The sequence below is a fragment of the Dryobates pubescens genome, chromosome 16 (genome assembly GCF_014839835.1).
Source record: "Dryobates pubescens isolate bDryPub1 chromosome 16, bDryPub1.pri, whole genome shotgun sequence".
Classification (NCBI taxonomy): domain Eukaryota; kingdom Metazoa; phylum Chordata; class Aves; order Piciformes; family Picidae; genus Dryobates; species Dryobates pubescens.
In genome coordinates, this window is record NC_071627.1 from 13,775,765 (window position 1) to 13,803,454 (window position 27,690).

The 27,690-nt window shown below is 46.4% G+C and overlaps 1 protein-coding gene across 1 annotated transcript; it reads right to left on the reverse strand.

The window, feature by feature from the left end:
• On the reverse strand, window positions 1-27,400 carry LARS1 (leucyl-tRNA synthetase 1). The gene is made up of 30 exons (XM_009902327.2): window positions 27,313-27,400; window positions 25,983-26,063; window positions 25,418-25,558; window positions 24,331-24,492; window positions 23,293-23,405; window positions 22,844-22,907; window positions 22,280-22,347; window positions 21,747-21,972; window positions 20,631-20,718; window positions 20,467-20,543; window positions 19,667-19,720; window positions 18,991-19,131; window positions 18,261-18,338; window positions 17,615-17,700; window positions 17,457-17,522; window positions 17,288-17,370; window positions 16,265-16,403; window positions 13,308-13,520; window positions 12,691-12,748; window positions 12,502-12,565; window positions 11,650-11,833; window positions 10,971-11,061; window positions 10,033-10,173; window positions 9,307-9,447; window positions 9,108-9,218; window positions 7,239-7,349; window positions 5,046-5,150; window positions 3,609-3,704; window positions 1,768-1,900; window positions 1-321 (listed from the first exon to the last, which is right to left on the reverse strand). The coding sequence occupies exons 1-30, from the start codon at window positions 27,361-27,363 to the stop codon at window positions 116-118; spliced, it is 3,372 nt and encodes a 1,123-aa protein (XP_009900629.2). The 5' UTR covers window positions 27,364-27,400; the 3' UTR covers window positions 1-115.
• Between the last annotated feature and the right edge of the window lie 290 nt (window positions 27,401-27,690).

The window sequence follows — 27,690 nt, forward strand, 5'->3', positions numbered from 1 at the left end:
GGCAGGGCTGGGGGGAGGCTTTTTTATTTTTAACAGAGCAAATGCTCATCCTTTCTTGTTGCAGGTGCTTTCAAAGTCACTCTCTGAACCTTCTGACAGCCAGGGACCACGCAGTTCAGTGGACCAGATAAACGATGGTGTCCCCAATGTCCTTGGTCAGGCCATTCTCGGTGACGCGGACGTGCTTCTCCTCCAGGTCAATGTGGAAGGTGGCCTGCTCCAGAATGGGAGTCTTCTCTGCTTCTTCTCTGCCAAGGACTGGGACACGGCGGGGCCCTAGCACAGGGTCATCAAACCTCATCAGCTTCACTTTGGAGAGGTCTGCAGGCAAAAAAGAGCAGCTGGTCAGGCCCCGGGATCAGCACGCAAGCTACGGCAGCCGCAGAAGCGATCGAACCACACTGAACGCTTGGTGCTTCTCTATCTTCTCCAAGGAAACCCTTTCTCTGGGAATTACAGTGGGGAGCTACCCACTGAACATCTGTCCAGTCACTCAGGGGTTACACAGGAATGCACCAGCAGAGGTGAGGATAAACCACACAGAAATACCAGCTCTCAGTGCCACGCTCCAACCACCAAACTTTCCCTCTCTGGCCTTGGGACAGCTCTGAGTGACTAAACAGTCGTGGGATCTTTTACTGAGGAGTTAATTTGGGAGCCTGGGAGGAAGGAGCAGGTGAAGGTTAATTTGAATACCACCCCCTATTAAAACACACGCTAATAAAAGGCTGCTAAGCAGCCCACGAACAATCTCTAGGCAGCCTGGGATCATTCAGCCAAGCCTTCCTCCAAGCACCACCTTCAGGCCCTTGTGCACCAAGAGAACAGCGACACCTCCTGGAAAAGACAGTGAGGAACTCCTGTGTAAGCCCAACGGTCTTGCTTCCAACTGCCCACCCAGCAGGAGACCAGCAGATAGAGACACACCTGCAGCATGTGCAGTGCATCTCCCCCTGGCCGGGTTTGCTGCCTGCTCGGTCAGACATTCCAGTGTGCACCAACATCAGCCTGCAACTGTCTTTGTTCCACAGCTAAACATTAAACACAGGCTGCTGGAAGATGGAAAGGATGAAGGGAAAAAACAAACAGCAAAAACCACTCTGCTGGCCCACAAGCGGTTGGATGAGGTCCAGTTTCCTTCTTACACCCAGCTCACAGCACTTCAAACTTGTTTGATTCTTAACTCCTGCATTCTTCAACAGAAACACAGCTGGTGTTCCTTTAAGAAAGCTGTTTACCCTTCCTTACACTGGCCAGAAAACTAATGTCCAGCATGGAACTGCATCATGCCTTACTGTGTTTTCCAGGGAAGTGGGTAAGTGAGGAACACTGCAACTATCAACACTGGTTATTGCCAAGAAGAATCACGGAGTTCCAAGGAACCCACCCTGTAATAGTGCTACAGAGACCACCTGGGGACTATCAGGACACACTAGCACTTAAACTGCCCACAGCACTTAAAGAACTAACTCTTCTGCTTAGAAGCAGCAAGGGGAAAACACAAGGGGAAATATCATTGACAGTCATCTCTGGCTGAAGCTAGGGTTTGGGGTGCCAGTGGCAGAGCAAGAGCCTAATAAGGAACCCTACAGCAGGGTGGCTTAACTGTGTGTTCTCTCTCTCTTGTGCACTCCCACAAAGTTTCTGGCTCTTTTCTAAGCACCTACAGCAGCAGCACAAACTTCAGCAGCCCTCTGTCCCTACTTGTCTCCTGGAAAGGTTCCTCAGCTCAGTCTGTGGAGGCAGCCCTGTGTGCCAGCATCTTACCTTTGATTCCTCTGTCCATCTTCATCAGGCGCCTGATCACTGTCTCTCTGTTGTCTCCTTGCCTGATTTCAATTTTTGTAGAGAAGTGGCCATTGGATGGTTGAGGGTTCACCAAAAACACAGACACACTGGGCTGTGGGAAAATCAGCACAAGGATTAAAGGAGAATCTGCATTTGTGATCCAAGCCTCAGCCGGAACATGAAACTGAACCTAATCAACATCTTCTACCAAACAATACTCTGGGTGGAATAACCTCACTTGGAAACCCAAAGGCAGAAGGCAAGCAAGCCCTCAACTCCTTACCACATCACCAGAGCATGCACAACTTTTTAGGATGTATTTAGGGGAAATCTGTGAATTTTTTCCTGTTAAGTGTTAGAGCTAGAAATACTCATACAGGATACCACTGCTGTAAAGCTTCACTCATCTTACACATTCCTCACTAACTCCCCCATCGCACAGCTGTAGAATACTTCCAAAAGGGTTGATCTTGCTGCAGCTAAACAGACTTTATTCACTCATTGTAAACTAACAGGCAGAGAAAACATGAAGCAGCACTTCAGGACTCAGCAAACAAAGCTTCACCTGGACATTGGTAGTTTTAAAGTGTAATAAGCAGCACCACAATTTCGAAGCAGCAGTGAAGTGAGACTCAGCCACACTTGCACAGCCCCTCTCAATACTCTTCTTGGCCACCACACCATCTACCTTATCTAAAATAGTAGCAGTTGAGGCTGACAGAAATAAGGCTTTGTGAATGCTCAGCTCTATGGCTTGTGACAGTGCTCAGGTCAAGTCACTGGATTGTGCTGGCTGGAAGTATCACAGTATCACAATATCACTAAGGCTGGAAGAGACCTCAAAGATCATCGAGTCCAACCTGTCCCCACAGACCTCATGACTAGACCATGGCACCAAGTGCCACATCCAATCCCCTCCTGAACACCTCCAGGGATGGTGACTCCACCAGCTCCCTGGGCAGCCCATTCCAATGGCTAACAACTCTCTCTGTGAAGAACTTTCTCCTCACCTCCAGCCTAAACTTCCCCTGGCATAGCTTGAGACTGTGTCCCCTTGTTCTGGTGCTGGTTGCCTGGGAGAAGAGACCAACCCCTTCCTGGCTACAACCACCTTTCAGGTAGTTGTAGAGAGCAATGAGGTCTCCCCTGAGCCTCCTCTTCTCCAGGCTGAACAACCCCAGCTCCCTCAGCCTCTCCTCACAGGGCTGTGCTCAAGGCCTCTCCCCAGCCTCGTTGCCCTTCTCTGGACACGTTCAAGTGTCTCGATGTCCTTCTTAAACTGAGAGGCCCAGAACTGGACACAGTACTCAAGGTGTGGCCTAACCAGTGCAGAGTCCAGGGGCACAATGACTTCCCTGCTCCTGCTGGCCACATTATTCCTAATGCAGGCCAGGATGCCATTGGCCCTCTTGGCCACCTGGGCACACTGCTGGCTCATGTTTAGGCAGCTGTCAATCAGCACCCCCAGGTCCCTCTCTGTTTGGCAGCTCTCAGCCACTCTGACCCCAGCCTGTAGCTGTTCATGGGGTTGCTGTGGCCAAAGTGCAGCACCCAGCACTTGGACTTGTTGAATGCCATCCCAAAGCTGAGGTACAGCTGCAGCCACACTCAGTGCTGTGTGCAGAGGAAGAGCAGGATTGCCTCAGGAAATGTTTCTTCCTCTGATGGGCCAAAGGAAAAAAAACAACTCCAACCTCCATGGCTGATTAAGCTTTCAAATTGCATATTAGGTCCATTTTGGGGGAGCTTGCTTTGTTTGGGTTTTGGGTTGTTTTAAACAAAGTTTCCAGAGTATGAATATCTGAATTTCTGATTTTTACCTCAGTTCTGAATGTGGAAAATGGTTTCCCAGGACAGCAGTCTTCCTTTATTTTATCTTCTGCTTCAGAAGCAAACTTCACTTCAATGTGATCCAGCTGAAAAACAGAAAGCAGCAGCAGGAGGGATAAAGAAGAGTTTCATGGTTTTGGAGGGAACCACAGGAGTTCCCAGGCCTCCCAACCAACTGCTGGCATAATGAAGAGGGAAGCAAATGTGCACTGACTTAGAGCAACCAAAGCACACCTAAAATCACAACGTTCTCTGCAGGTGGCCTGTCACCTGCTCCCTGCTCGAAGTGGACTGGTACACATTAGTCAGCCTCCAAGGACAGAGATTCCCCAGCCCCTCAAGGGAGCCTGTTCAAGGCTACACTGCTCCCTACTTCTCATGAACCATCTCAGCCTCACCAGCTGGAACTGAAGCAGCAACTCTCTCACTTCACTGCCAGCCCACTACCAAGAAAGAGGCTTTGCCATCTTCAGCTCTCTAAGGAGTGCAAGATTTCCTTGAGATCTTCCCCTCAGGCAGTCTCAACAAGCCCACCTCCTTCTGCCTCTCTCTGTAGGACACACTCTGGGCTCTCCCCAGCCATCTTGATGGTCCTCTGCTCACCAGCCACCAGCCTCAAAGCCTTTTTAAATGGGAGTTGTAGAATAAGGGAGGATGAGAAAGGGACACATCACTGACAGTGCCAAATTAAGCTTGGAGAGCTGAACGTAGAGGGCTGACTTCAACTTGGTGTGCCAGATCATGTCCTACACAGCTAACTCCTCCTGAAGTAGGTCAGATGGCAACATGGCTCATTTGCAGTGACAGCACACTCACACGACATTGACAATCATCCTGACAATCCCACAGCAACCCCAGAGTCCTTGTGGCAGAGCTGACGGCCCCCAGCATCAGCTTACACCAAAAAACGGGGCAATTCTGCCCTGGCACAGATCCTGACAACTCCTGTTAAACTTCAGCAGGTTTGATAGCCCAGTTCTCCAGATTCTCCCATATGGAAGATCCACTCTATCGAGCAGATCCCCTCCCTGATGGAGCTGGAGAAGAGAAGGCTCTGGGGAGACCTAACAGCAACCTTCAAGTACCTGAAGGGAGCCTACAAGAGGGCTGCAGAGGGACAGTTTCCAAAGGCCTGCAGTGATAGGAAGAAAGCCAGAGGTTTGAAATTAGAGATTAGGTTTGACTGGATGTTAGGAACAAGCTCTTTTCCATGAGGGTGGTGGAGCACTATAACAGGTTGCCTGGGGAGGTCGTTAAGGCCCCATCCCTAGAGGTATTCAAGGTGAGGCTGGACAAGGCTCTGAGCAATCTGGTCTAGTGGAGAGTACTCCTGCTGACTGCAGGGAAGTTGGACTAGGTGACCTCTGAAGGTCACTTCCAACCCAAACCATTCTGTGACTCTATGAAGCAGCCAGGCCTGCACTGACCTCCAGGGAATTGGTCAGGTAGACAATGTTCTCCATCAGCACCGCACGCTCATCGAACTCCAGCTCCAGATCTAGAACACGTGAGCCATTCTTCTCCAGATTTTCCTGTCAGAAGGGGGAGAGGGGGAAGAACAAAGAATTTAAGCCCTCTAAAGATTGCAAGTAAAAAGATGCTTCAAAGTGGCAAACTCTCTCCATTAGTCATGAAGAGAAGAGGCTTTTAAACACAAGAGCTCTCTGCTGGCACAACAGGCTCACGGAGGAGCAATCATTTTCTTCTAACAGGGCTTTTTCTACAGGGAGTTAGTGACACAGAGGAGGAGTAAGAGCAATTAGACCCTGTTTTTAATAGGGAACCAGAAAGGTGTTTGACATTCCCAGTTATTTGTAATCCCTACTTAATGTGCAGGTGGAGAATTCACTGAATCAGTCAGCATTTCAGTGGTGTTTCACAGCAGGAACTGCAGTCTTATGACCTAGTTTAACATCAAGGACAAGCACACCCCAACTGGACATGTTCACAGCAGCTGTAAAACAAGTTCTCTGCAGGGAAATAACAACTGCTTTATATATTAACATAAAAGTTCCTTAATTAGTCCAGAAAGCCAACAGCAGAAGAGACAAAAGTATCAGAGGCAATATTGAAACCATGAGATGTTATTTTTTTTTGCCTAAAACAAGAGTTTGCTCCTCAGGATGCAATGGGTCCCTTCCTGCTCTTGCATGCTGAGCCAACTGGCTCCTCTGAAGCTCTGCTTTGTCAGGCTCAGCATGATTCTGGTTTCCTGGTTTCCTTGTCAGCTTAATGGAAAAGATTCCCTGCATTAGCACTGAATTGCTTCCTTTTGTAAATCACAGCTGCTTCTACATTTAAGCCCTGCTCTGACAAGTATGAAGCACAGGCAGAAGAGCTCCTTCCCTGCTGAAGTTGGAGAATAATTGGTTTGAGACAAACACTGAGCTAGAGAGCCTGAGCTAAGGTGGTTCTACACCTTTATGTCAAGCTGCTTACTGCTTTTCCAGAGTGAAAGGATCAACTCCAGGCTCACTGCTGCTGGACTAAGGACATCAAAACTCAGGCATGTTCAGGCCTAGCACATTTGTAGGGTGAACTCTGCCTGACCTTGTCCAATGTGTCAGCAGATCTAGCACATCACTGCAACTCTTTACAAACAGTAGCTCCAAAGCAGCTGTGTGCTCTCTGCTCCTCCAGAGGCTTCTGAACTTCCATCAAAAGGAATAACCAGAATAACCCAGGAGAGAGGGCAGAAGAGCACCCCCTGCTTATAAAATCTGACAAAGCTTACAAACAGCAGCCATTGCTGCTTGCATTTCTGAAGTCAAGCCAAAGCTTAAGGAGAAAAAGTCACATTTGTGCACTCATTTTCTCCATTACTAACCCCTCTCAGCTTCTACAGATCATGAGTAGAAATCAAAAGGTTTTCAATCCTACGCCTGCCTCCTCTTCTCCCCACACTCTTTTTTTCCCCTTACTTAGAATTTTGTTTATCCTTTGCTTCTTGGATCTTGTATGGTTTTAACCTGCACCAGCAGGCACAGAAGAAGTTTCACTTTACAAAAAAAACAACACTAAGCCAAGATTTTCACAGCTTGCCCAACTCTGGGAAAATAACAATGAAATGTCAGAAATATCAGTAATTGAAATGTGAGAATGACACAGACGATTCTCAGCTCCATTCGGGGCTCACAACAGCTCCTCTGTCCCCTCAGTCATACACAGTGCAATCAGTGGTCTCCAGCCTTGTTCTTAACTCTCAGATGTTATGTCACCCCCAGAGCAGCACCCCACTCTCAACTCAGAATGAAGAGCTGGAAGAGTCAAAGATGAGGAGTTTCAAATGCAGCAGGATTCATGTGTATCTGAAGTGCAGACCACACCGCTGCAAACAAATGGCCTAGCCTCAGCTCCACCTTTAGCTCACCCAAGCTAACTCATGGAGAGATGTTTATATTTTACCTTCCTTCCAGGGATATCAAAGAAGTTTATAAAACAAAGATGAAGATGCCAAACAAGCACGAGGCAGGACAGAGGCTGAAGCCAAATGCTAGTAGAAGAGCCAGGAATGAAGGAAACCACAACACCCACACATCAAGCTACAGATTATCACTGCCTTTGAGCTGTTTCATGCACAAAGGCTTTCTCTGCAGGAGAACAGTCCCTCTGACACGCACCTTGACCATGGCAACAAAAGGCATGACCTTCTTCATATACTTCTTCAGCTCTGGCAAGGCATTAAGTTCATTGGCAATTACTTTATTATCTGGCAGCTGACCTCCGCCGACCTGAACATTGACGGACACACATCAAAACCTGCAAGGATCATTAAAAGCCCCTCAGCCCTTTAACATCTTACACCCCTTGTGCTACCCCAGAAACACCAGCAAGGTTTGGCACCACCACTGAGCCCACACACAAAGGTATCCTCATCCCTTTGGAACGTTTTAAAAAGGAAATTTGTAAAGCTTTGACCAAAGCCTCAGATAACTACTGCATTTGGGCAGCTCAGGATCGTCCTGTATTGCCCTTCTTTATGGTGACTTGATTAATGTACTTACATTTTCTAGCAAAAAGGCATTTTAAATCCACATTTAAGCCACCAGCACATTTTTAAGCACTGGTTCCCTGAATTGGTTGGGGTTTACATTCAAACTTCAGACACTTGCAACAATCCTATTTAGCAGATCAGACCAAAGAGCAGATGTTCATGTTGATGCAGAAAAAAAGCTTACAGAATGATGAAGTTTAATCCCCCAAACCAAATTTCAGATGAGGACTATTGGTTTATCTCAGTAGCACAAGCTAGAGCAGTCACCACTCTCTAATCCATCAGCTACAACACGGGTTTGTTCAAGGTGAGGCTGGCTCCTCAAGGTGCTGAAAGCCACTCTCAGTTTCCCCACAGCAGAAGCACCAATTCTGCTCTCAAAAGCATGTTCCTTCTACTTATGACTGATGGATTCCATCCCAGTGTGCTTCTTGTGGCATCAATGAATGATATGATTGGAACACAAGACCTGTGAGGAGAGGCTGAGGGAGCTGGGGTTGCTTAGCCTGGAAAAGAGGAGTCTCAGGGGAGACCTTATTGCTGTCTACAACTACCTGAAGGGAGGTTGTAGACAGGCGGAGGTTAGTCTCTTCTCCCAGGTAACCAGCACCAGAACACGAGGACACAGTCTCAAGATGTGCCAGGGAGGCTGGATGTTAGGAAGAAGTTCTACACAGAGAGAGTGACTGCCCATTGGAATGGGCTGCCTGGGGACGTGGTGGAGTTACCATCATTGGAGGTGTTTAGGAGGAGCATTTCCCCTGGTGCAGCTTGAGACTGTGTCCTCTTGTTCTGCTGCTGGTTGCCTGGGAGAAGAGACCAACCCCCTCCTGGCTACAACCTCCCTTCAGGTAGTTGTAGACAGCAATAAGGTCTCCCCTGAGCCTCCTCCTCTCCAGGCTAAACAATCCCAGCTCCCTCAGCCTCTCCTCACAGGGCTGTGCTCAAGGCCTCTCCCCAGCCTCGTTGCCCTTCTCTGGACACGTTCAAGTGTCTCAATGTCCTTAAATTGAGGGGCCCAGAACTGGACACAGTACTCAAGGCATGGCCTAACCAGTGCCATCTGCCAGTCAACAATGTATCCTCAGAAATACACTTGGGAAGAAGAGCATTCTAAAAGCTAACCACTTACAAATGACAAAAACAGACAAGGGGCCCCTTTTTGCTCACATTGTCAATACCCACCCAAGTCAACCTGTCAAGTCAATCACTAGATGATCTTTAAGGTGCCTTTCAACCTAAACCATTCTATGAATCCATGAATTCCTTGGGACATTTCCAATGAGCACCAAATGTACTGGACAGGTGTAAAAACAGAGAACATTTTAATTACCTGGCTTTACATTTAAATAATCTGGTCACAAAATACACCTTCTAAGCTTCCTACAGATGAAAGAAGAGAGCAAATGGGGGGAAAAAGAGAGCTCCCCTCCCCCCCCCCCCCCCCCCAATAAAAGCAGGTGAGCAGCCCAAAGAGAGAGGAAAGGAAGCCCACCTGATAATGCTTGCGCAGAACTGATAAGGTGGTGTGCTGCCAAGGCGGGTAGCTCTTTGCCACGTAGATGGTGCAGTGAGAAGGCTTCTGCACAGGTTCTTTAGTATTTTTCTAAGGAAATGAAGACAAATGAGGAAGGAGCCCTGAGGCAACACAGAATTCAAGCACACACACTTCAAGGAGACCTGGAACACGTCACCTTTCCTTTTGCTGGTGCCATGTAGCTCTTCAGCCGGAGCCGCAGGTCATGAGCCGCTTCCATGAGGTACTGAGAAGAGCGAATCAGAACCTCATCCACAGGACCTGCTGTTGGCCACAAGGCTCTCATGATGGAATCAGGCTGTGAAGAAGGGAAGAAGTGATAAGCACAGAATTGAAAATGCAGCAGTATCTGGTGGGTTTTCAGCCCACTACCGCTTGAGTGGACACTGGAGTTTGGAGAGTTTGAACCTCAGGGAGCAGCCACCTCTAGCCAGGCTGCAACGTGATAAGGACAGAGCCAACAAACCATGATTTGCTCATCTGTGAAGGACTCTGTGTACAATGACACCTACCACATAGCCACAGGACTGGGGGTTAGGGACTCTACACAACACCACCTGCTACATAGCCATAGGTCTTCAGCTCCAAGCACAAGGCACTTAAAGAATCAAGTTGTTTCACGCACAGGAAATTATTTGGCTTCATTTTAGATCCCTTGGTGAGCAGACAAGCAAAGTGGTTTGCATTAAAGCTGCATATATTATCACAGCAACAAGCTAGCTCTGCACCTTCACAGCCCTGAAGACAAGAAGCTGTTGTGGCTCCTCATGCTTTAAGACACGTTTCTTCTACTTGCAGGCGAAAGCCATTCATAGCCTGATATGAGCCTTTCTAAAAGCCAGCAACAGCTCCAAATCAAGTGACAGAACTGAAGCATTGGTACCTTTCCCAGCAGGGCCCAGATGTGCTCACACAGGTGGGGACAGATGGGGGCCAGCAGCAGAGTCTGCACTTCGATGAAGTGAAATACCAGGTCCCTGTGCATCCCCTCTATTGCCAGCTCACGGTATTTGTCTTTGGCTGCCTGCAACACAACCAGCGCAGCACCATTAACACCCCAGCCGCCCTCGGCACAAAATCCTTGCTCTGAAATGCCTTGAGAATATCAGCTCCTTAGAACTCAGTAAGGGATTATTACCAGACCTGTATTCCCCTGAAGCAGCCAGTGTGGGTTGGCCATTTGATTCATGCATTAACAGGGTACTTTAAAAAGTGTTCATTGGCACAGACATGAAAGACAGAACTACCCACGGCCGTGTATCAGGTACTATCACCCCACACAACTTGCACAAAGATACTAATAAGTCTCAAGAAAAAGGCACTGAATGTGATCTATCATTATACATAGCTGACCCTAATTAAGCATATGCCTGCATATCATAAAGAAGCCACATAAAGGAGTCTCCAATTCATTAAGTAAAGCAGCATGGTTCAGCAGACACTCTGGAGACACAGCTTATGGAGTGTATCAAAAAGCACCCTGCTTCCAAACAATTTTGATTTCTAATGAAGAGCTCCTCATTACAAAGGAGCCAAAGAAAGGAAATAATTCTGTTTAATAGCAGCTTTTGTTAAGCAGCTTTTTGTTCATAGTAGTTATCAGGATGATTTGCAGCATCACAGGTGTCTTCCTTTGCAGAATGACACAAGCAGAACTTTGTAATTTCAGATTTACTCCATGAAAGCACTCTTGTTTCTTTGCAAACTCTGGCCCCAGTTCAGCTGTATAATTAAGGATCAGAGACACCAGGATCAAAAGAAATCCACAAAGTAAGAAATAACCATGTGTTGGTTTCTTACACCTAAAAAGAGACCTCCTACCTGAAATTCAAAGAAGCCAGTTTTCAGAGCTTCCTTAAACATCATCTTCTCGTAGTTCTGCTCTGTCTTCATTATGCCTGCACTCATTTCACTGGGGAGGGAAGGGAACACATCACTACTGCTCCATCTACCCCCCAGAATGGCAACAGTGTGCAAAGCAACCCTACCAATGGCACCAGTGAAGCACACCCCAATAACCTGCTCCTACAGTGGGGGTTGTTTTAAGGAATTCATTCATTTGTAGGATAAAGACAATTACAGAGATGCTCCTTGCCATAAAAAAACAAACAAACAACAGACCCAAGTGCATCAGAGGCTCAGAGGTGACCAAATTGCAGCCTTCCAGTATCTTAAGGGGGCCTACAAGAAGGCTGGGGAGGGACTTCTCAGGATCTCAGGTAGTGATAGGACTAGGGGGAATGGAATGAAGCTGGAGGTTCAGGCTGGACATGAGGAGGAAGTTCTTCACCGTGAGAGTGGTGAAGCCCTGGAATGGGTTGTCCAGGGGGTGGTTGAGGCCCCATCCCTAGAGATGTTTAAGACCAGGATGGATGAGGCTCTTGCCAGCCTGATCTAGTGTGAGGTGTCCCTGCCCATGGCAGGGGGGTTGGAACTAGATGATCCTTGTGGTCCCTTCCAACCCTGACTGATACTATGATCAGCAGCCTTTGTACAGTACCTGGCAAAGACCCTGTCATTGAAGGTGTTGGCAGGACCACTTCTTAGGCTGTCCCTGTTTGCAATCATCTCCTTTACCCACTCCACCCACGTGTAGAGACGAAGGATACCAGCATCTGCCATGGCTTCCACAAAGTTGGCATCTTCAACAGTGTCTCCAGCATCAGCCAGGGCCAAGCGCATGCCTGAAAGACACAGGGGCAGCTACCACGGCTGGAAGGAGCCACCTTGCAGAGAGACCATAGCACCCTAACCCACAGCTGACTCTGCACCACCAGTCAATAGCACGCAAACTGCGTTGACAAACTTCCTGAAGATAGAGAGAGGCCAGCACTCTACCCACACTGCCCTCCTGAGGGGCAGGCCAGACACCAAGAACCAGGAGAGCACCACATGTCCAAAAGCCAAGAGCATGCAGGATGTCCACACAGCATGGGCAGCAGCAGCACACGTGGTGGTGTGATCTCTGAAGAGACTGGGAAAGAATTTCAGGTTGCCTAAGGAGATTGAGTTGCCCCTCCCTGGGGGTGTTCAAGGCCAGGGTGGATGAAGCCTTGATCAACCTGGCCTAGGGGAAGGTGCTCCTGCCCATGGCAGAGGGGGTTGGAACTAGATGATCTTTATGGTCTCTTCCAACCCAAACCACTGTATGAATGCATGAAAAAGAATGAAACAGGGCCTCTAGGAAATCCTGCCCCCAGGAGCAGCTCCTTGCTGAAGCAAGAACAGGTGGGAAGCGGGAGATCTGTTGCAGTTCAACACTGACAAACTCACTGCTCCTCTGAGAGCAAACCACTCATTTTAGACACTCTGGCATTAACTGCAAGTCAGGGGCAGGCCAGGACACACTCACCATCTGCAGAAAACTTGTCCACAGCTTGAGTTAGGGTAAGAAAGTTGCCTGTAGATTTAGACATCTGAAAGAAATAAGAGAGTGTGTTTTCTCCCAACTCCATTCTGTGGTTGGGGAAGCAAGAGAGATGCAAGAAGGCTTTGGGCAGACCACGGAGAAAGCGGTGCCATACATGAAGCCTCACTGTACCTTTTCAGAGTTGAGGAGGAGATGTCCATTTGCTCTCACAGCTACTGGCCACTTCTCTCTGGAAAGAAGATACAAAGCATTTGGCAAAGTAAACACATTTTCTTTTTTACATAAAGAAGAAACATTTTATGTTCCAGTTTGGGATGAGCACCTCAAGTAGGATCTTCAAAAAATACCTACAGGGTGCCTACAGGGTGTCTTTGAAGATGAAAGGACAGCAGTATAAGGGCTGGGGATTATCACTGCTGCAATGTAATTGCAGTGCTCCCTGCTTTGCATGGCATTTACCTCCCTCTACTCAGCCACATCCAGTTGAAAGGCCAAGGACTGGCACTTCCCCACAGCTCTCAACAGAGCTGGAAGAAAATCTGTGCAGTTAGATTGCAGTTTTGCTTTAAATAACGTCTTAGATGTTGGAAGGAGGAATCTTTCAGAGATCCCAGAAAAAAAAACCCCACAGGAAATAATGGTTAAAAGCCTTCATTTTCACTAACTTCTCATGCAGACAACTGAACCAAAGCTGCACCACCCAAAAAAGCCAGTAACAAATGGACCAGCTCTCCAAACTCCCCAGCTTTACCTGCTGCACAGGTGCTTGGCTTCATCTCCAAACCCACCTTTGATCTGACCACATAGCCACATGGTTGTAGAGGTAGTAGGACAGATGATTTGGAACAAGATCTTTGCCAGAAACCCTGAGATCCACAGGGTACCAAAACTCAAACTCCTCCTTTAGCTTGTCCAACTTTTCCTTTGGAATCTCTGTTTTAGGGAAGGGAGCTGCCTTGAAGAAGATGTAATCCCAGACTTCTTTGCTCATTTGCTGTGCCCTATGCAGAATGAATCCCACATTGAGATGCCAGTAAAAACTCCTCTTACCACCCCACAGCATTTTCTGTAAGACAGCTTGGAACTGTTGCCTCACTCACATTTCTTCATTGATAAGCAGAGCAAAGAGCATACAGATAGATCACCAAAGAGCAAGTCCAACACCAGAAACAAAATCAGAACTGGGAACTGCTCAAGCCATGCCCTGCCCAGACTGCCCTTTGCTATTTCCCAAAGAAGCATGAAGGCTCTCCTAAAGAACAGGTAACTAACAGCTAAAGCATACTCTTGACTGTTCCTGAAGCCTGATCATTTCTTCTCCAGGTGCTACCCCCATGCCCCCAGCATCACTCATGACCTTACACTGAACACCTGGTCCTTAGTATCTCGCTGGAGCCCACCAGATACCACCTGCAAACATCTCCAACTGAACCATTTCAAATCAAACTTTATTATTTGTTAACATCTCCTGAGGTGCTTTGGCCTCTATTGTGCAGGGAGGTAAAGCACTCTGGGTCCAAAGTACTGTCAGGACTAGTTCAAATGACACTGAACCCCACCAGGCTGCAATACAGGTCCTACATGCACCAGTTCTGTTTGAGATCAGCTAGTCACTGTTCTATCTTTAACTGTAGTGAGGCAGAGGTTGGTCTCTTCTCCCAGGCAACCAGTACCAGAACAAGAGGACAGTCTCAGGCTGCATCAGGGGAGGTTTAGGCTGGAGGTTGGATGGAAGTTTTACAGAGAGAGAGTGATTGCCCATTGGAATGGGCTGCCTGAGGAGGTGGTGGGGTCGCCGTCACTGGGGGTGTTCAGGGCAAGGCTTGACAGGATGCTTGCTTGCATGGTTTAGTTGATTAGGTGGTGTTGGATGATAGGTTGGACACGATGATCTTGAAGGTCTCTTCCAACCTGGTTTATTCTATTCTATAACTATAGGGTGCTGTGACTCTGCTTCAAGGTTTGGTACCAAACTTCCCTGTAACTGAATGGAGGCTGACAAGGATGCACCATAAATTCCCCTCATACTTTTTGCTAAGACTTGCTCTGAAATGAAGTGGTTTTAACTCTGTAGGAAATGAGTTATCTACTCACCTAGGAGTACACTGTAATTGTATGTACTTAATAACACCAAATCTACCATGCTCAGCATGCTCACTTCAAAGTTTGTTTGCAGACATGACTCCTGTGGAGCCTCTAATTACAGAGTTTGGAACCAAACTGGACGCCTGGCCAGGTCTCTCAGCATCATTCCTGTTTGGAGAATCCTGGCTTTGAAATTGTTTTTCAGATTACTTACAACACTGAATAAGGCAAGTTCCAGTGTGTGAACCACTCCAGAAAATAGTTCAGCCACGCAAAATTACAGCATAAGACTGAAGGCAAGGCTGGAAGGGGTTTCCATTCAGTTCCAGATCAGCTGTACTGTCTCAGCTCTCTAGCGCTGGACATTCACAACTCTCCAAGAGGTCACGGGGAAGTCACAGGAGGTATTTCAGCACAAATGCCTTCGCTCTCTTACCTTGAAGGCTCCCACACCGGAGTTGTGGATAAAAGAGGGCTCAAATCTAAGGAAGTTGCCAGTTTTTCACACTGTGACAAAAGCCAAGTGCTGATCCTGCTCACTTTTTACAGCAAAGCACACAATTTTCATGGGTGCAAAGTGGTCTCAATAAGCAGAGACACTTCAGCAGCCCCTGGAACCAGTCACTCTAAACCAGCTGGTAAGGACCATGTCATGGCAAGGCAAACAAATATTCAAAAAGGAGATTTCATCTGCAGACAGCTCTGCTTCTAGGGATGTTGCCCCCCTCTTTCTCTGGCCACCATACTCCTTTCTCTTTCCTTATTTCATAGAATCAATAAGGTTAGAAGAGAACTCAAAGATCATCAAGTCCAACCTGTCACCCAACACCTCATGACTACTAAACCACGGCACCAAGTGCCATGTCCAATCCCCTCTTGAACACCTCCAGGGATGGGGACTCCACCACCCCCCTGGGCAGCACATTCCAATGGCTAACAGCTCTCTCTGTGAAGAACTTCCTCCACACCTCCAGCCTAAACTTCCCCTGGCACAGCCTCCTGTTCTGGCGCTGGTTGCCTGGGAGAAGAGACCAACCCCCTCCTGGCTACAACCTCCCTTCGGGTAGTTGTAGACAGCAATAAGGTCTCCCCTGAATCTCCTCTTCTCCACGCTAAACAATCCCAGCTCCCTCAGCCTCTCCTCATAGGGCTGTGCTCAAGGCCTCTCCCCAGCCTCGTTGCCCTTCTCTGGACACATTCAAGTGTCTCGATGTCCTTCCTAAACTGAGGGGCCCAGAACTGGACACAGTACTCAAGGTGTGGCCTAACCACTGCTGAGTACAGGGACACAATGAATTCCCTGCTCCTGCTGGCCACACTATTGCTGATGCAGGCCAGGATGCCATTGGCCTTCTTAGCTACCTGGGCATGCTGCTGGCTCATGTTCAGCCAGCTGTCAATCAGTACCCCCAGGTCCCTTTCTGTTTGGCAGCTCTCCAGCCACTCTGACCCCAGCCTGTAGCGCTGCATGAGGTTGTTGTGGCCAAATCTCCCTCCTGCTGATCTGCTCTAACTTACTTAGCAGCAGTTTAAGTTTTAACAAGGATGCTTTTTAAGGCCAGAAACAAATAATCAGCCTCCTTGGCAAGTCTGTCAAGAACAATTTGGGAGACAGGCACAAAAAATAGATCAAGCAAACCTCACGAGCCACTCTCCTTACCTGATGCCCAGAGGAGATTCTCCCTGGCCCCTCAGGTTCCCTCCCTGGAGCAGATGGGCCACAGTGTAATAGGCCATGTAGATAGTGGAGTCAGAGAGAGACTCTATCAGCCACTGCTCATCCCAGGGCAGCCGGGTACCTGCAGGAGACGGCAGCCAGGTCAGACACAGCCAGCAGGACACCCAGGCACACACAAGTAGCTCATGGCTCTCAAAGGAACACAGATGGAGATACACACATGCAAGTAGCCATGCTCATGCTTTCAATAATACTCTTTCTTTAAAAAAAAAAAATTATCCAGCTTCAGCATTTGCAAATGTTATCCAAGAGAAAAATCCTGCTGCTTTTGTAACAGCTGCCAAACAAAACTCAGCTCACAGATTCATAGAATGGTTTGTGCTGGAAGGGACCTTAAAGATCATGTGGTTCCAAACCCCTGCCATGGGCAGGGACACCTTCCACTAGCCCAGGTTGCTCAAGGCCTCATCCAGCCTGGCTTTGAACACCTTCAGGGAGGGGTGCATCCACAATCTCCCTGGGCAACCTGTTGCAGTGTCTCACCACCCTCACTCTAAAGAATTTCTTCCTAATCTCATCCAAATCTACCCTCTTACAGCTTCAATCCATTCCCTCTCATCCTATCACTACAGGCTCTTGTAAAAAGTATGACAGTGCAACAGCTGTCCCATGTCACAGGCTACACAAGATGAAAGCTAGTCAGAATTTAAGAACACCCAAGAAGGTGTGGAGTGCCTTCTCCTAAGGTCCCTACCAAATCAATGGCCCAGGCAAAAGGCTATGGGGATAATGCATGGAATCATTACAGCAATGCAAAAATAAACCCTCCTCTAGCCAAATGTGTTAGTGTGCCCTCTCTGGTGTGCTGGGTCAGGATAGAGCTTGGATAAGATTGTCCTGCTCCTACCCACACCACCTTGGGTCCTAGAGAGCATCAAAGCCTTCCAAACAGTGACAATCCTACCCTCACAAAGCACTGAGTGGGAGAAGCAGCAATTTGCCTACCTAAGCCATATGTCCTGGAGCATGCATGCTCTTGTAGCCAGCCTAAAGTAGCTTCAAAATTTCTCCTAGTCTCTTCACAAAACCTGTAAGAAATAAGCAATTACTCCTCTCAGCCCTCGAGGATCACCACCAGTAATCACTCCCCTTCACAACTCCTTTCACCACTTACGTCTCTAGATGGTTCAAGCATTCTGATGTCTCCTTCTTCCAGTTCACTTCACCATAATCTAAATACCTAGAGGCAGGAGAAGTCTATTGGAACAAAGCAATCCACAGGTAGGACATCACTGGGCAGGAACTTTAGAACTACAGCTTTACTTCACCTACCACTGGTCACAAAGAGCCACCACACACTCATCAGCAGACCTTGACATAACTTGTTTCTCAGGTTCCATATAAATCATGGCTTCATCCTAAGGGATGAAATGGCAATAAAAGATAACACTGAAGTATTCAGTCCTAAAAGTCTTCACATCTCACTAGAAAGCATCCTCTCCACTCTCCTCTGTTCTACAGCATTTGCTGCATGGCTTTCACCACAGCACAGGCTCTCTGCCTCAGTATTCACCTCAGTAAAACAGGGGCAAAGCTCAGCTAGGCACTGTTTAGGCATCAGTTCAGATGATTTTGTGAAGAATGTCTCTGTGCATGACACAAAGGAGGAGACAAGCACAAAATATTACTCACTGATTATGCCCCAGCTCATTAAAACAGCTACCTGCCCAACTGTATTGGCAATGAAATCAAACCACCAAGATATCTCCCGGAGAAAGTGGTAAGATGAACAGGCAGTTAGAGGTCTCTAATCAAGCCCTTCATCCCAGAAAACAAGGTCCTTCTTTTAGCAGTGTTTTATACTCTCTATTGACCCAAAGCACAGAACCAGGCCTGAGAAGTTTCCTCAGGGGCTCAGCTACTCCTAAAAGGACAGAAAGGATCACTCAAGATCAGCTGTGTGCACAGCACCACATACCTTATCCACCATCATCTTCTGAATCACTTTCTTGACATCTTGAACTTTCTGCCCTTTGAATCCATCCACCAACATTACCTGTAAAAGAAGGGCCACAGGAGCTGATTTTAACTAACAAGAAATGGGTGCAGTAGTTTTTTAGGTCAGCATAAAGGAGTAGCAGTTACTGCAGTCATTGATATACAGAAAATAGGAATGGAAGGGGTGCTGTTACCATTAAAAACAATCACCTTTACCCACATAGCAAACTGAACACAGACAGTCAGGGGAAAAAAATTGCTGCCAGCTACAAGAAAACAGCTCAGAAGGACACCAAGCAAATCCCTACACAAGTAAAAACAGGAGGGGGGGAAAAAAAAACCACCACAACAAAACAAACCCACCAAAAAGTCCCACCCCAACACACTGCTCTTTTCATAGCAGTTGCCAAATCAATACTTGTGACAAAACTTATCAGCACCCCAGAGGGTGATCACTTGCTAGGAAATGGAAGTGTAAATCTCAGTTTGCAGTCCCAGATTCCTCTAGTCTCTTTCTTCAATTGTACATAACTCCTGCAACCACAGACCCTGACAGTGGGGGAAGTCCAAAGGAAAAAAAAGCAAAAACAAAATCTCCATTTCTTGCAGTCTGTGGTTTGGTTTCTGATGTTTAATTCTTCATCACTTCTTTTTTCTCTCCTGATCAAACTTGGCAAGAAAACACTTAACCAAATCTTTTTTTTACTTACTCCCTCATAAAATCCTTTCAGGTACACTCTCTCCTTGGCCTCAGCAAGCTTCTCTCTGTCATTCTGGCTCTGGATTTTGAGCTCATCACAGATAAATGGTGCACAAAGGTTACCATAGTCTGGGATTTCAATGATGGGCACCTGAGAATGAACAAAACAGTGTCAGATATTCAGTCTGAATTATCATCAAACCTACACTAAGATTTACTTCCTGCCTTCCACAAGCTCCACTGAAGTGCTGCACTGCATGCAGCAGACATAGGTCTCTTTAGCTCAGTTTGCCCACCCCAGGAGGGCATGGGAGCCTGAAGCACAGATTATGGATGGGAAGAGGTAGATGTCACTAGTTACCTAGCCAAAAGCAACAGTAACAGCAGCAGAAGCAGGTGCCAGGACTATGTCAAACTCCTACCCTGCCGTGCAACCATCCGTAGACATACAAAGTATTCTCCAGACCAGTAACTCCCACAGACATCCCTTGATCTCTGAAGTACAGCACCAAATAACAACTCTTGGTTCACACAACTACAGCAAAACATGAAAACTTCAGTCTAAACATTTCAGCTCTTCCAGCTGAGGAGGACTTTAAGTGGACACCCTGACAGTTGCTGTGAGTTTCCCACCAGTGAACGCAAAGCCTGTGTCCTGCAGGGGGCTGCACACTGGCTGTACTCACCGGTTCAAACGGCAGGACCATTTCATCCTTGATGCCATACTTCATCCTCAAAGCCTTTGAAAGTCAGAAGAAAACAAAATGCAACATGGATGGAGGAACAATTTTCTAGATTCATAGGGTCTTTTTTTGCACATAATAATGTATTATAAAGCAGACAAAGCCACTTCCTCACCTTCCCACCATCCCTCACACCTCATTTTAATCCCTTCCCACCTCCAAGTAAAATCTTTGTCTACATGGAACCATTCCAGGTCAGGCTGGACTCTGAGCAACCTGCTCTAGTTGCAGATGTCCCTGCTCACTGAAGAGGGGTTAGACCAGATGACCTTTAAGCATCCCTTCCAATCCAAACCATTCCATTATTTGATTTTTAAGAGGGGAAAACCACTACTGCTCTGCCCTTAAAAGGAGTAAGGCAAACATTCAATAGCTAGGGACAGCTGTCCAGATGCTCTTAAAGCTGCAACAGAACAGCTACTTTTAAGTCTCACTTGAAATTCACACAGAGGTCTTAGTCTCACCTCTGGAACTTACTTCCACAACAGGGATTTATTTCTATTTCACTGGTTCTCTTCCCTACCTTAATATACAGCAGCAGAAGTCACAAGATACTTGTCCAAAACTCTTCTTGAAGTCTGAGAATAAACACCTATCTGTCCCAGCCCAGCTGGTTTTAACTTCACTGATTTCAAGTTCGAGATGGCAAAACTCCAATGAAAAGGAGTTTCATTTTTTACCCCTGGACACTCCTCACACTATGGAAAGCAAACAGAACCAGAAGCAATTCTGTTAACACTGACCTGTTTTTTTTTCAGATCCCTAAGGGCTGCAATGTCATCTGGAGAATCTGAGGGAACACTTGTCACCACTCCAGTTCCTCAAAGGGTAAGATACCACAGGTTAAAAAATTAGCCCACAGGAACTGAATGCACAGTGTGCATCAACCAGGCTGCTGTCAAGTTACCTTTGTCTTCCTTGATGGTGAGCATGGGGAGGGCATAGATCACTTTGTAGGTGGTGAGGGGTGCTGAAAGTGCAGCACCAAGGATCTCCTGCACAAGGCAAAGGAACATTATTACAATCAGTGACATAAATGATTCTTTGTCAGCCTAGCTGAGTACACTCTCCTGGGTGACATTCTTTACATTTGCTGGCACTCAAAACAACTGTTGTAACAAACAAAAACATTGGGGGGGAAAAAAGAGAATCAGGGTATGTTAGAGAAGGAAGAAGTAGGTATGAAAATCAAGTGTGCACCACTTGAGACAGTACATGGACTACTGACTGGTAGAAAAGTTGAAGAACAGAAAATACAAGAGAAAGCAAAATCATTAAAGTACAGAGCTGGAAAAAAGTAAACAGAGTTTGCCTCCAAGTATCTGAAGAGAAGAATGAATGAGGAAGCTGATGCCAACAGCCAGATTACAGGAAGGCAGGAAAAGTACATCAAGACCATTTATGCACTGACAGGAGGTAGCTGCAGTCATCTTCTATCTCTCTAATTTGCTTGAATTCACACCATGACCCCCAACAAAGAAACAAAAACTGCATTTCATACTTCATCCTCAAGAAAGATGGTGACAAGCTGTAGTGAGTGGAGATAGAGTGATGCGAACAGCCAGAAGGTGCTCTGCATTAGGATGGACAAATGTCACTAACTAGCTTTAGACAAAGCACAGAAGTTAAGGATAGTAAATATCAAAACATTCCACCACCAAGCTAAGAATGCTTCACTCAAAGATGGGCTGAAAACATCAGCACTGACAAAAGGTCTTTTCACACAACCCTTTCTTTCTGTCCCTCTCCATTCCTCCTAGAGCAGTCATCACTCTCCCCAGCACACAGAAAACTTTTGCTTAAAGCCAGGCAATGGCAGTGCATTTGTCCACAGATAAGAGCCTCAGGTTCAACTCCCAGAAGCAGCTGCAGCTCAGCTGCCTTCCTGTTTTGCCACTTAACACTCCAAGGTTTACAGTAGTTTGTGTGGTAGTTGCTGTATTTTCATTGTAAGCAGAATTCTACAATCACCTCTACAAGACTAAGCCTCACAGGAACAGCCAAGCTTGTGCAAGATGCTCACCTCTCCCATCAGCTCCTTGACAACAGGCACAACTCCATTGTCTTTGGTGAAGCCCTGGTAGGACATGTTCCTGGCAGCTCTCTGGGTGCAGATGAAGATGTCCCCACTGACAGTCTCAAAGCCAATGTACTTCATGTCTGGGCGCACCCAGCAGTTGGTCTGGCCAAACATGGTCTCTGGCCTGAGCGTGGCAGCCACCAAGAAGATATTTTTGCCTCTTAGGCCACTTGTGGGAGGGGGGAGAAAAAAAAGTACATTAGAAATCATCAGAACAAAGCCATCCAGGGTAATGCAAAGCAGGCTTTTAAGCTAATATGAACTTTGAGGTAGTATTTCCTAAGGGATCAAAACATGCCAAGTTCTTTGTGGGTTTTCCATTTTCTTCCTCTATTTTAAAGCTCCAGTGTGCGTCCCACAGAGACCAAGTCTTTGAAGTGACAGGGTGAAATTCAATCCTGCATTAGGTAAACTGGACTGTCTACTTCAATGCTCACAAGACAGGACCTATCTGCCACTACAAATTCAAGACCTACCTTAATTTTGCAGGATAAGGATCCAAGACCTTCATTTTTATTAGTGTGTACTCCTGAGGCCCCACACCCTGCAATTCACAAACATGCAGCAGTCAACACATGACACTGACCTGAGCAGTGAAGAAACCATCTCCTGTTTTACAGTAACCCAGACTAAATGCCATGCAAGGCTGGTAAATGATGCTTCAATTGTCAAAAAGAGCAGCTCACTACAATGCAGACTTGAGACAGAGGTCATCCTTCAGCCCTCTGTCCACAATTGGACTACTCACCACAGCCTCTACCTCTACAATACATCAGCTACTGACAGCTGACTTGCTTTGACTGAACAGAGAACAATACAAGGTAGTGATGCTGCTGACACAAACTGCCAAATAACCACAGCAAACAGCTGCAATGGAAACCAATGTCCACAGCTCAACAGAAATCTTCCCAGTAGAGGAGTTCACTCCATTTCCACCTGCACTGAGAGCTTTGGATCACTCTGGACATGCAAAACCCATTTTGCCCCAAGACACAAGTTCTTTTCTCATTCAGTATTTAAGATAAGCAACACATTATTACCTCTCCTGTTTGTCTGTCATGATCCATGCAAGGCTGGCCATCCTTTGGAGAGTAAATGGTGTATCTAGAAAAAAGGTCCAGCGTCAGTTAGCAGCAAACAAGAACACAGCCAAGAAGAAAACAAAACCAAAGATCTTCATGGAAGAGAGAGCTCTTGATGGAACTTTTGAATTGTGTGCAGATCTGTTCCCACCTATGCCACCAGTCAGTCAGTTTGAAGAGATGTCAGTATGGGCTGTGTTTTGCTTTGAGCTGCTGCCCATGGTAACACCAAACCAGCACCACAAGCTCACACTCTGAGCTAGCACAACACACACAACTTCATCATGTCTAGTGCAGTGAAAGGACTCTGCTTTAATGTGATTTGTAAGCATGTTCTAGAGACACTTTCTAAGCTCCCTCTTTGCTTATCCAGACTCACAGTGATTCAGAGCTGAGGCAGGCTTTACCTTTTCCCAAACTTGATCTTATTTCTCTCCTTTAAGGTAAGGAACTGCCATCGTACAAAGGAATCATAGTAAGGGTTAACATCTGTGGTGACAAAGGAACGCCTCCAGTCCACCTGCAAATGGGAGAGTCTCCAGTTGGTGAATACCATCAGAAATGCAAGGAACCTCACAGCAGGAAACCTACATCTTAAAAATCAAAAGAAGATAATGCAAGTACATTTATTTGAAGGGGCTACAGGAGAGCTGGACAGGGGCACTTTACAAAGGCATGGAGTGATGGCTTCAAACTGGAAGAAGCTGGATTGAGATATCAGGAAGAAATTCTTCCCCATGAGGATGGACAGACACTAGAACAGGTTGCCCAGAGAAGCTGTAGAGACTCCAAGTCTGGAAGGGTTCCAAGTCAGATTGGATGGAATCTTGAGCAACCTGGTCTCATAGAAGGTGTCCCTGCCCATGGCAGGGTGTTGGAACTGGATGATCTTTAAGGCCCCTTCCCAGCCAAACCTCTTCCTGATTCTAGGACCACACAAAGGGTGCATGCTTAAAATCATATCAACTCAGTCACTGTGTGCTTCCAAGTCTTCCAGAGCTGAGATGTCAAAGACTCAAGGCCTTGCCTGCTGACTGAGGATTTGAGAGGTTTTGTGGCAGTTTTAAACAGCCACTCAAGCTACACTTCAGCACTTACCTCTTTCATCTTTAGTCTTAAAAATCACTTGTCAGTAGGACAAATACCTTTACTTAACAGCACATCATGAGTCTCCCTAAAGCTACTGCCAATGCTGCCTACAGAACAGGGGTCTAATACAGAAACAAGAGGTCACAATTCCTTCATTCAGTTTTGATTCCAGCTGAGATCACTGCACATGGTATAAGCATGCACTTAATGATCACCCAAGACTATTAGAAGGTTAAATTACTATTTCCATAAACCAGAAATATTTCTGGTATTCTGCAGATAACCTTCTCAAAGCAGCAGCACATCCAGAAAGCATGGCTGCTCATGTAACTTCGAGTTTTAGATCTCAGACTCACCTTCAATCCCATGCTCTTCAGATCCTGGACAGCAAGGGGAGGGAAATAATCCAGCCAGTGCTCAGCTTCAGAAAAATTGACTACTTCTGCATCAGAAAGACCCAAAGACTTCATGATTCCCCACTGGTATTTGGAAGAGCCAGTCTTGGCAGCAGCCTTACTCTGAAAGAACAATTGTGATCAGGAAAATGTGACAGCTGCATGAGCTCAGGAGTATTTCTCTGCATTGGTAGCATGGTTTCCATTCCCAAATAAACAAGTGAATACCAATATTCTAATGGCCTTTCTCTAGCTCTGAAAATTAATTATTAGAATTTCTACACCATTTATATACTTTTTTTTTGCAGTTATTGTCCCCCAAATGTTTTATGTCTGTACACAACAATAACTTGCTACCTGCAAGAGCAGCAAGATCACACCTTCTGCTGATGCAGAGCAGACAGAATCCCAATCCAGTTCTTCCAGTGTGACAATGCCATGAGCACACATGCACAATGTACATAACACCTCTGAATTTTGCCTGGACTTGACTCCTTTGCTTACTTTGTGATAATCCCAAAATCCATCTGATAAGCCAAAACAATTTGGATGTTTTTACTTCTTGACATATCCAGCCAGGAGAGGCTAGACACTGATTCACAAGAAAAGAGTCAGAACAGAGTGGGGAGTGTGTGTGTGTGTACATACAGACATATATATGCATCATCCCCTACCTCTGAGAGAGCAGGGCTACTTCCTATAACGTGTTTGTGAATGCTTTGTACAGAAGAAAAGAGAAGAAAAACAAGAAAGAAAAACAAGGAGAGGGGAAAAAAAAAAAGGAAAAGAGTGTTACTCTGGGTGGTCTCATTTTTTTCAGGAAACTCTTAACCAGTGCACCAGCTCACCACTAAGATGTCACACATTAAAATGCTATCTCTGGAACCATGCAGTTGTTGTCTTTTCCAAGCCTACCTTAGAAGCACTCAGCTGCCTTGGGAAAACCAAGCAAAATGTGTATCCCAGGGGTCTCCAAGTGCAAAGCAAGAAGAATCCTTAAAGCATACCTTGAAGCTACCAAACCACAAAGTCTTTGTTTGAAGTTTACCTTTTTGCCTTTTGCTTTGTCTTTGATGATAATTTCATCTTCTTTTTTAGCAGAATGTTCTTCCTCCTCTTCCTCCTCATCAGGAAATTCAGGTGGGCAACCATACAACTCCATTTCTCTCTTCAGCTTATCTGCACAAGCCTAAAGAGAGTCATTGGCAGTCTGTCAGCACTTCTCTGTGGCAGTCACTTCAGTCATGGCTCAAGAGTGCTTGTTACTGGCAGCACTTTGCATTTCACCACACTTTAAACATCCCTGGATACTGCATTAAACCCTAGGAGATCTTGCACACTCAGGAACCCTGACATAGCAGGAAGAGGGTCACACAGAGGATTTGATTTTCTTGCAAAACAACACAAGAAAACTTGGGTTTAAAGCTTTTTGTTTCCTGGAAAGTGATAATGGATAGCACAAGCACATCTTTACTACAAATTCAGGTTCCAAATCACATCAGCTTAATGAAATTTTGATAAAGTGACATTTGGATGGACAGCAACCTATGGTCTAAATAGCATTAGGTATAAAACCCACTACAAAAAGCCCTCAGCACCTCCCAACCTCTTACCTTTATAGGCATCCCAGTGCAGTGCAGCCCAAATGGAAACAAGCAGCTCTTCCCCTTTAGCCTCTGATACCCAACTGCAAACTGTGTAAGGGGAAAAATGAAAGAGATGAAACCAAAACAGCACCAGCCTCAGTTGGCCTCCTCCTCATAAAATAAGTGCAGTTCCTTCTTTAACAGGAAGCTACTGAAAGAGATGAAGGCAGCAACCAGCATCCAGGAAGGCAAAGAACAGAAAAAGGTGCTGAAACTGGATTTTGTAATCAGCTCTGCCACTGCCTGGCTGTGGAAGCACAAGTGCTCCTAATTTCCAGGAGGCTGGTTTGGGATGGAGAAAAATGGGGCCAAAGAAGGGATTCATTCTGGGGGATTCTGTCCACTAGCATCTGTTAGCACACCAGAGCACAGTGCTCATCACCAAAAGAGACAGCAAGTTAGTCCTATTTCACAGCACTTCCTAAGTGTGCTGGCAAAAAATGAAAGACTGAATAGAGGAAACAGCTGTGCTCTAGGCTCCTAGGAAAAGCAATGAGTGGTGTTTCTCTTCAACCAAAAATACTGCCATTGAAAAGAGGGGATAAAAGGAAAGTTTGAGTAAGCCACTGATCTATAAAGTCACAGAATCATAGAATCAATAAGGTTGGAAAAGACCTCACAGATCATCAAGTCCAACCTGTCACCCAACACCTCATGACTAAATAAACCATGGCACCAAGTGCCACATCCAATCCCCTCTTGAACACCTCCAGGGATGGGGACTCCACCACCCCCCTGGGCAGCACATTCCAAAGGCTAACAACTCTCTCTGTGAAGAACTTTCTCCTCACCTCCAGCCTAAGTTTCCCCTGGTGCAGCTTGAGAATGTGTTCTCTTGTTCTGATGCTGGTTACCTGGGAGAAGAGACCAACCCCCTCCTGGCTACAACCTCCCTTCAGGTACTTGTAGACAGCAATAAGGTCTCCCCTGAATCTCCTCTTCTCCAGGCTAAACAACCCCAGCTCCCTCAACCTCTCCTCACAGGGCTGTGCTCAAGGCCTCTCCCCAACCTCGTTGCCCTTCTCTGGACATGTTCAAGAGTCTCAATGTCCTTCTTAAATTGAGGGGCCCAGAACTGGACACAATACTCAAGGTGTGGCCTAACCAGTGCTGAGTACAGGGCAGAATGACCTCCCTGATCCCGCTGGCCACACTATTTCTGGTGGAGGCCAGGATACCATTGGCCTTCTTGGCCACCAAGCCATTAAGAAGATGTTCTGTTAGCTCAAAATGCAGCTGCTAAATCAGCACTGGTTCCAGAGTAGCATTTAAAGATACTAGAAAGGAAAGTTTTTACCTCACATTTGGATAAAGAAAATGTGTGTCCCAGGTGAAGGCGGCCATTCATGTAGGGGTAAGGAAAGGTGACAAAGTACTTCCCTGTGCTGAGAAGAAACAAAAAGAATTAGACCAGGTAACCAGCTTTAAAAATGGCCATCAGAAGACACACAAGTGCAGGTTAACAGATAGGTTCAGCTATCAGCAGCCCACAGGGACATTAATATTTTCCCTGCCAATAACGGGAGACTCTGATTTTGAAGAGGTGATAAAGTAATAAGGCTTTAACATCTTAAAAAAAATACACAAAAGAAAACACCCACATAGGCCTGAGAACACAAAGAACCTCTGAAACAGATACAGCATCTTCCCAAAGGTAACAAATTCTAATCCTGCC

Excerpts from the sequence above, each read along its gene's own strand:
- LARS1 (XM_009902327.2), bottom strand. The coding sequence starts at position 27,363 with ATGAATGGCCGCCTTCACCTGGGACACACATTTTCTTTATCCAAATGT. Across the intron at positions 23,406-24,330 it reads TGAAGAGCATGGGATTGAAG|GTGGACTGGAGGCGTTCCTT; the intron begins GTGAGTCTGAGA and ends TCCCATTTGCAG. Across the intron at positions 19,132-19,666 it reads TGGTCCTGCCGTTTGAACCG|GTGCCCATCATTGAAATCCC; the intron begins GTGAGTACAGCC and ends GTTCATTCTCAG.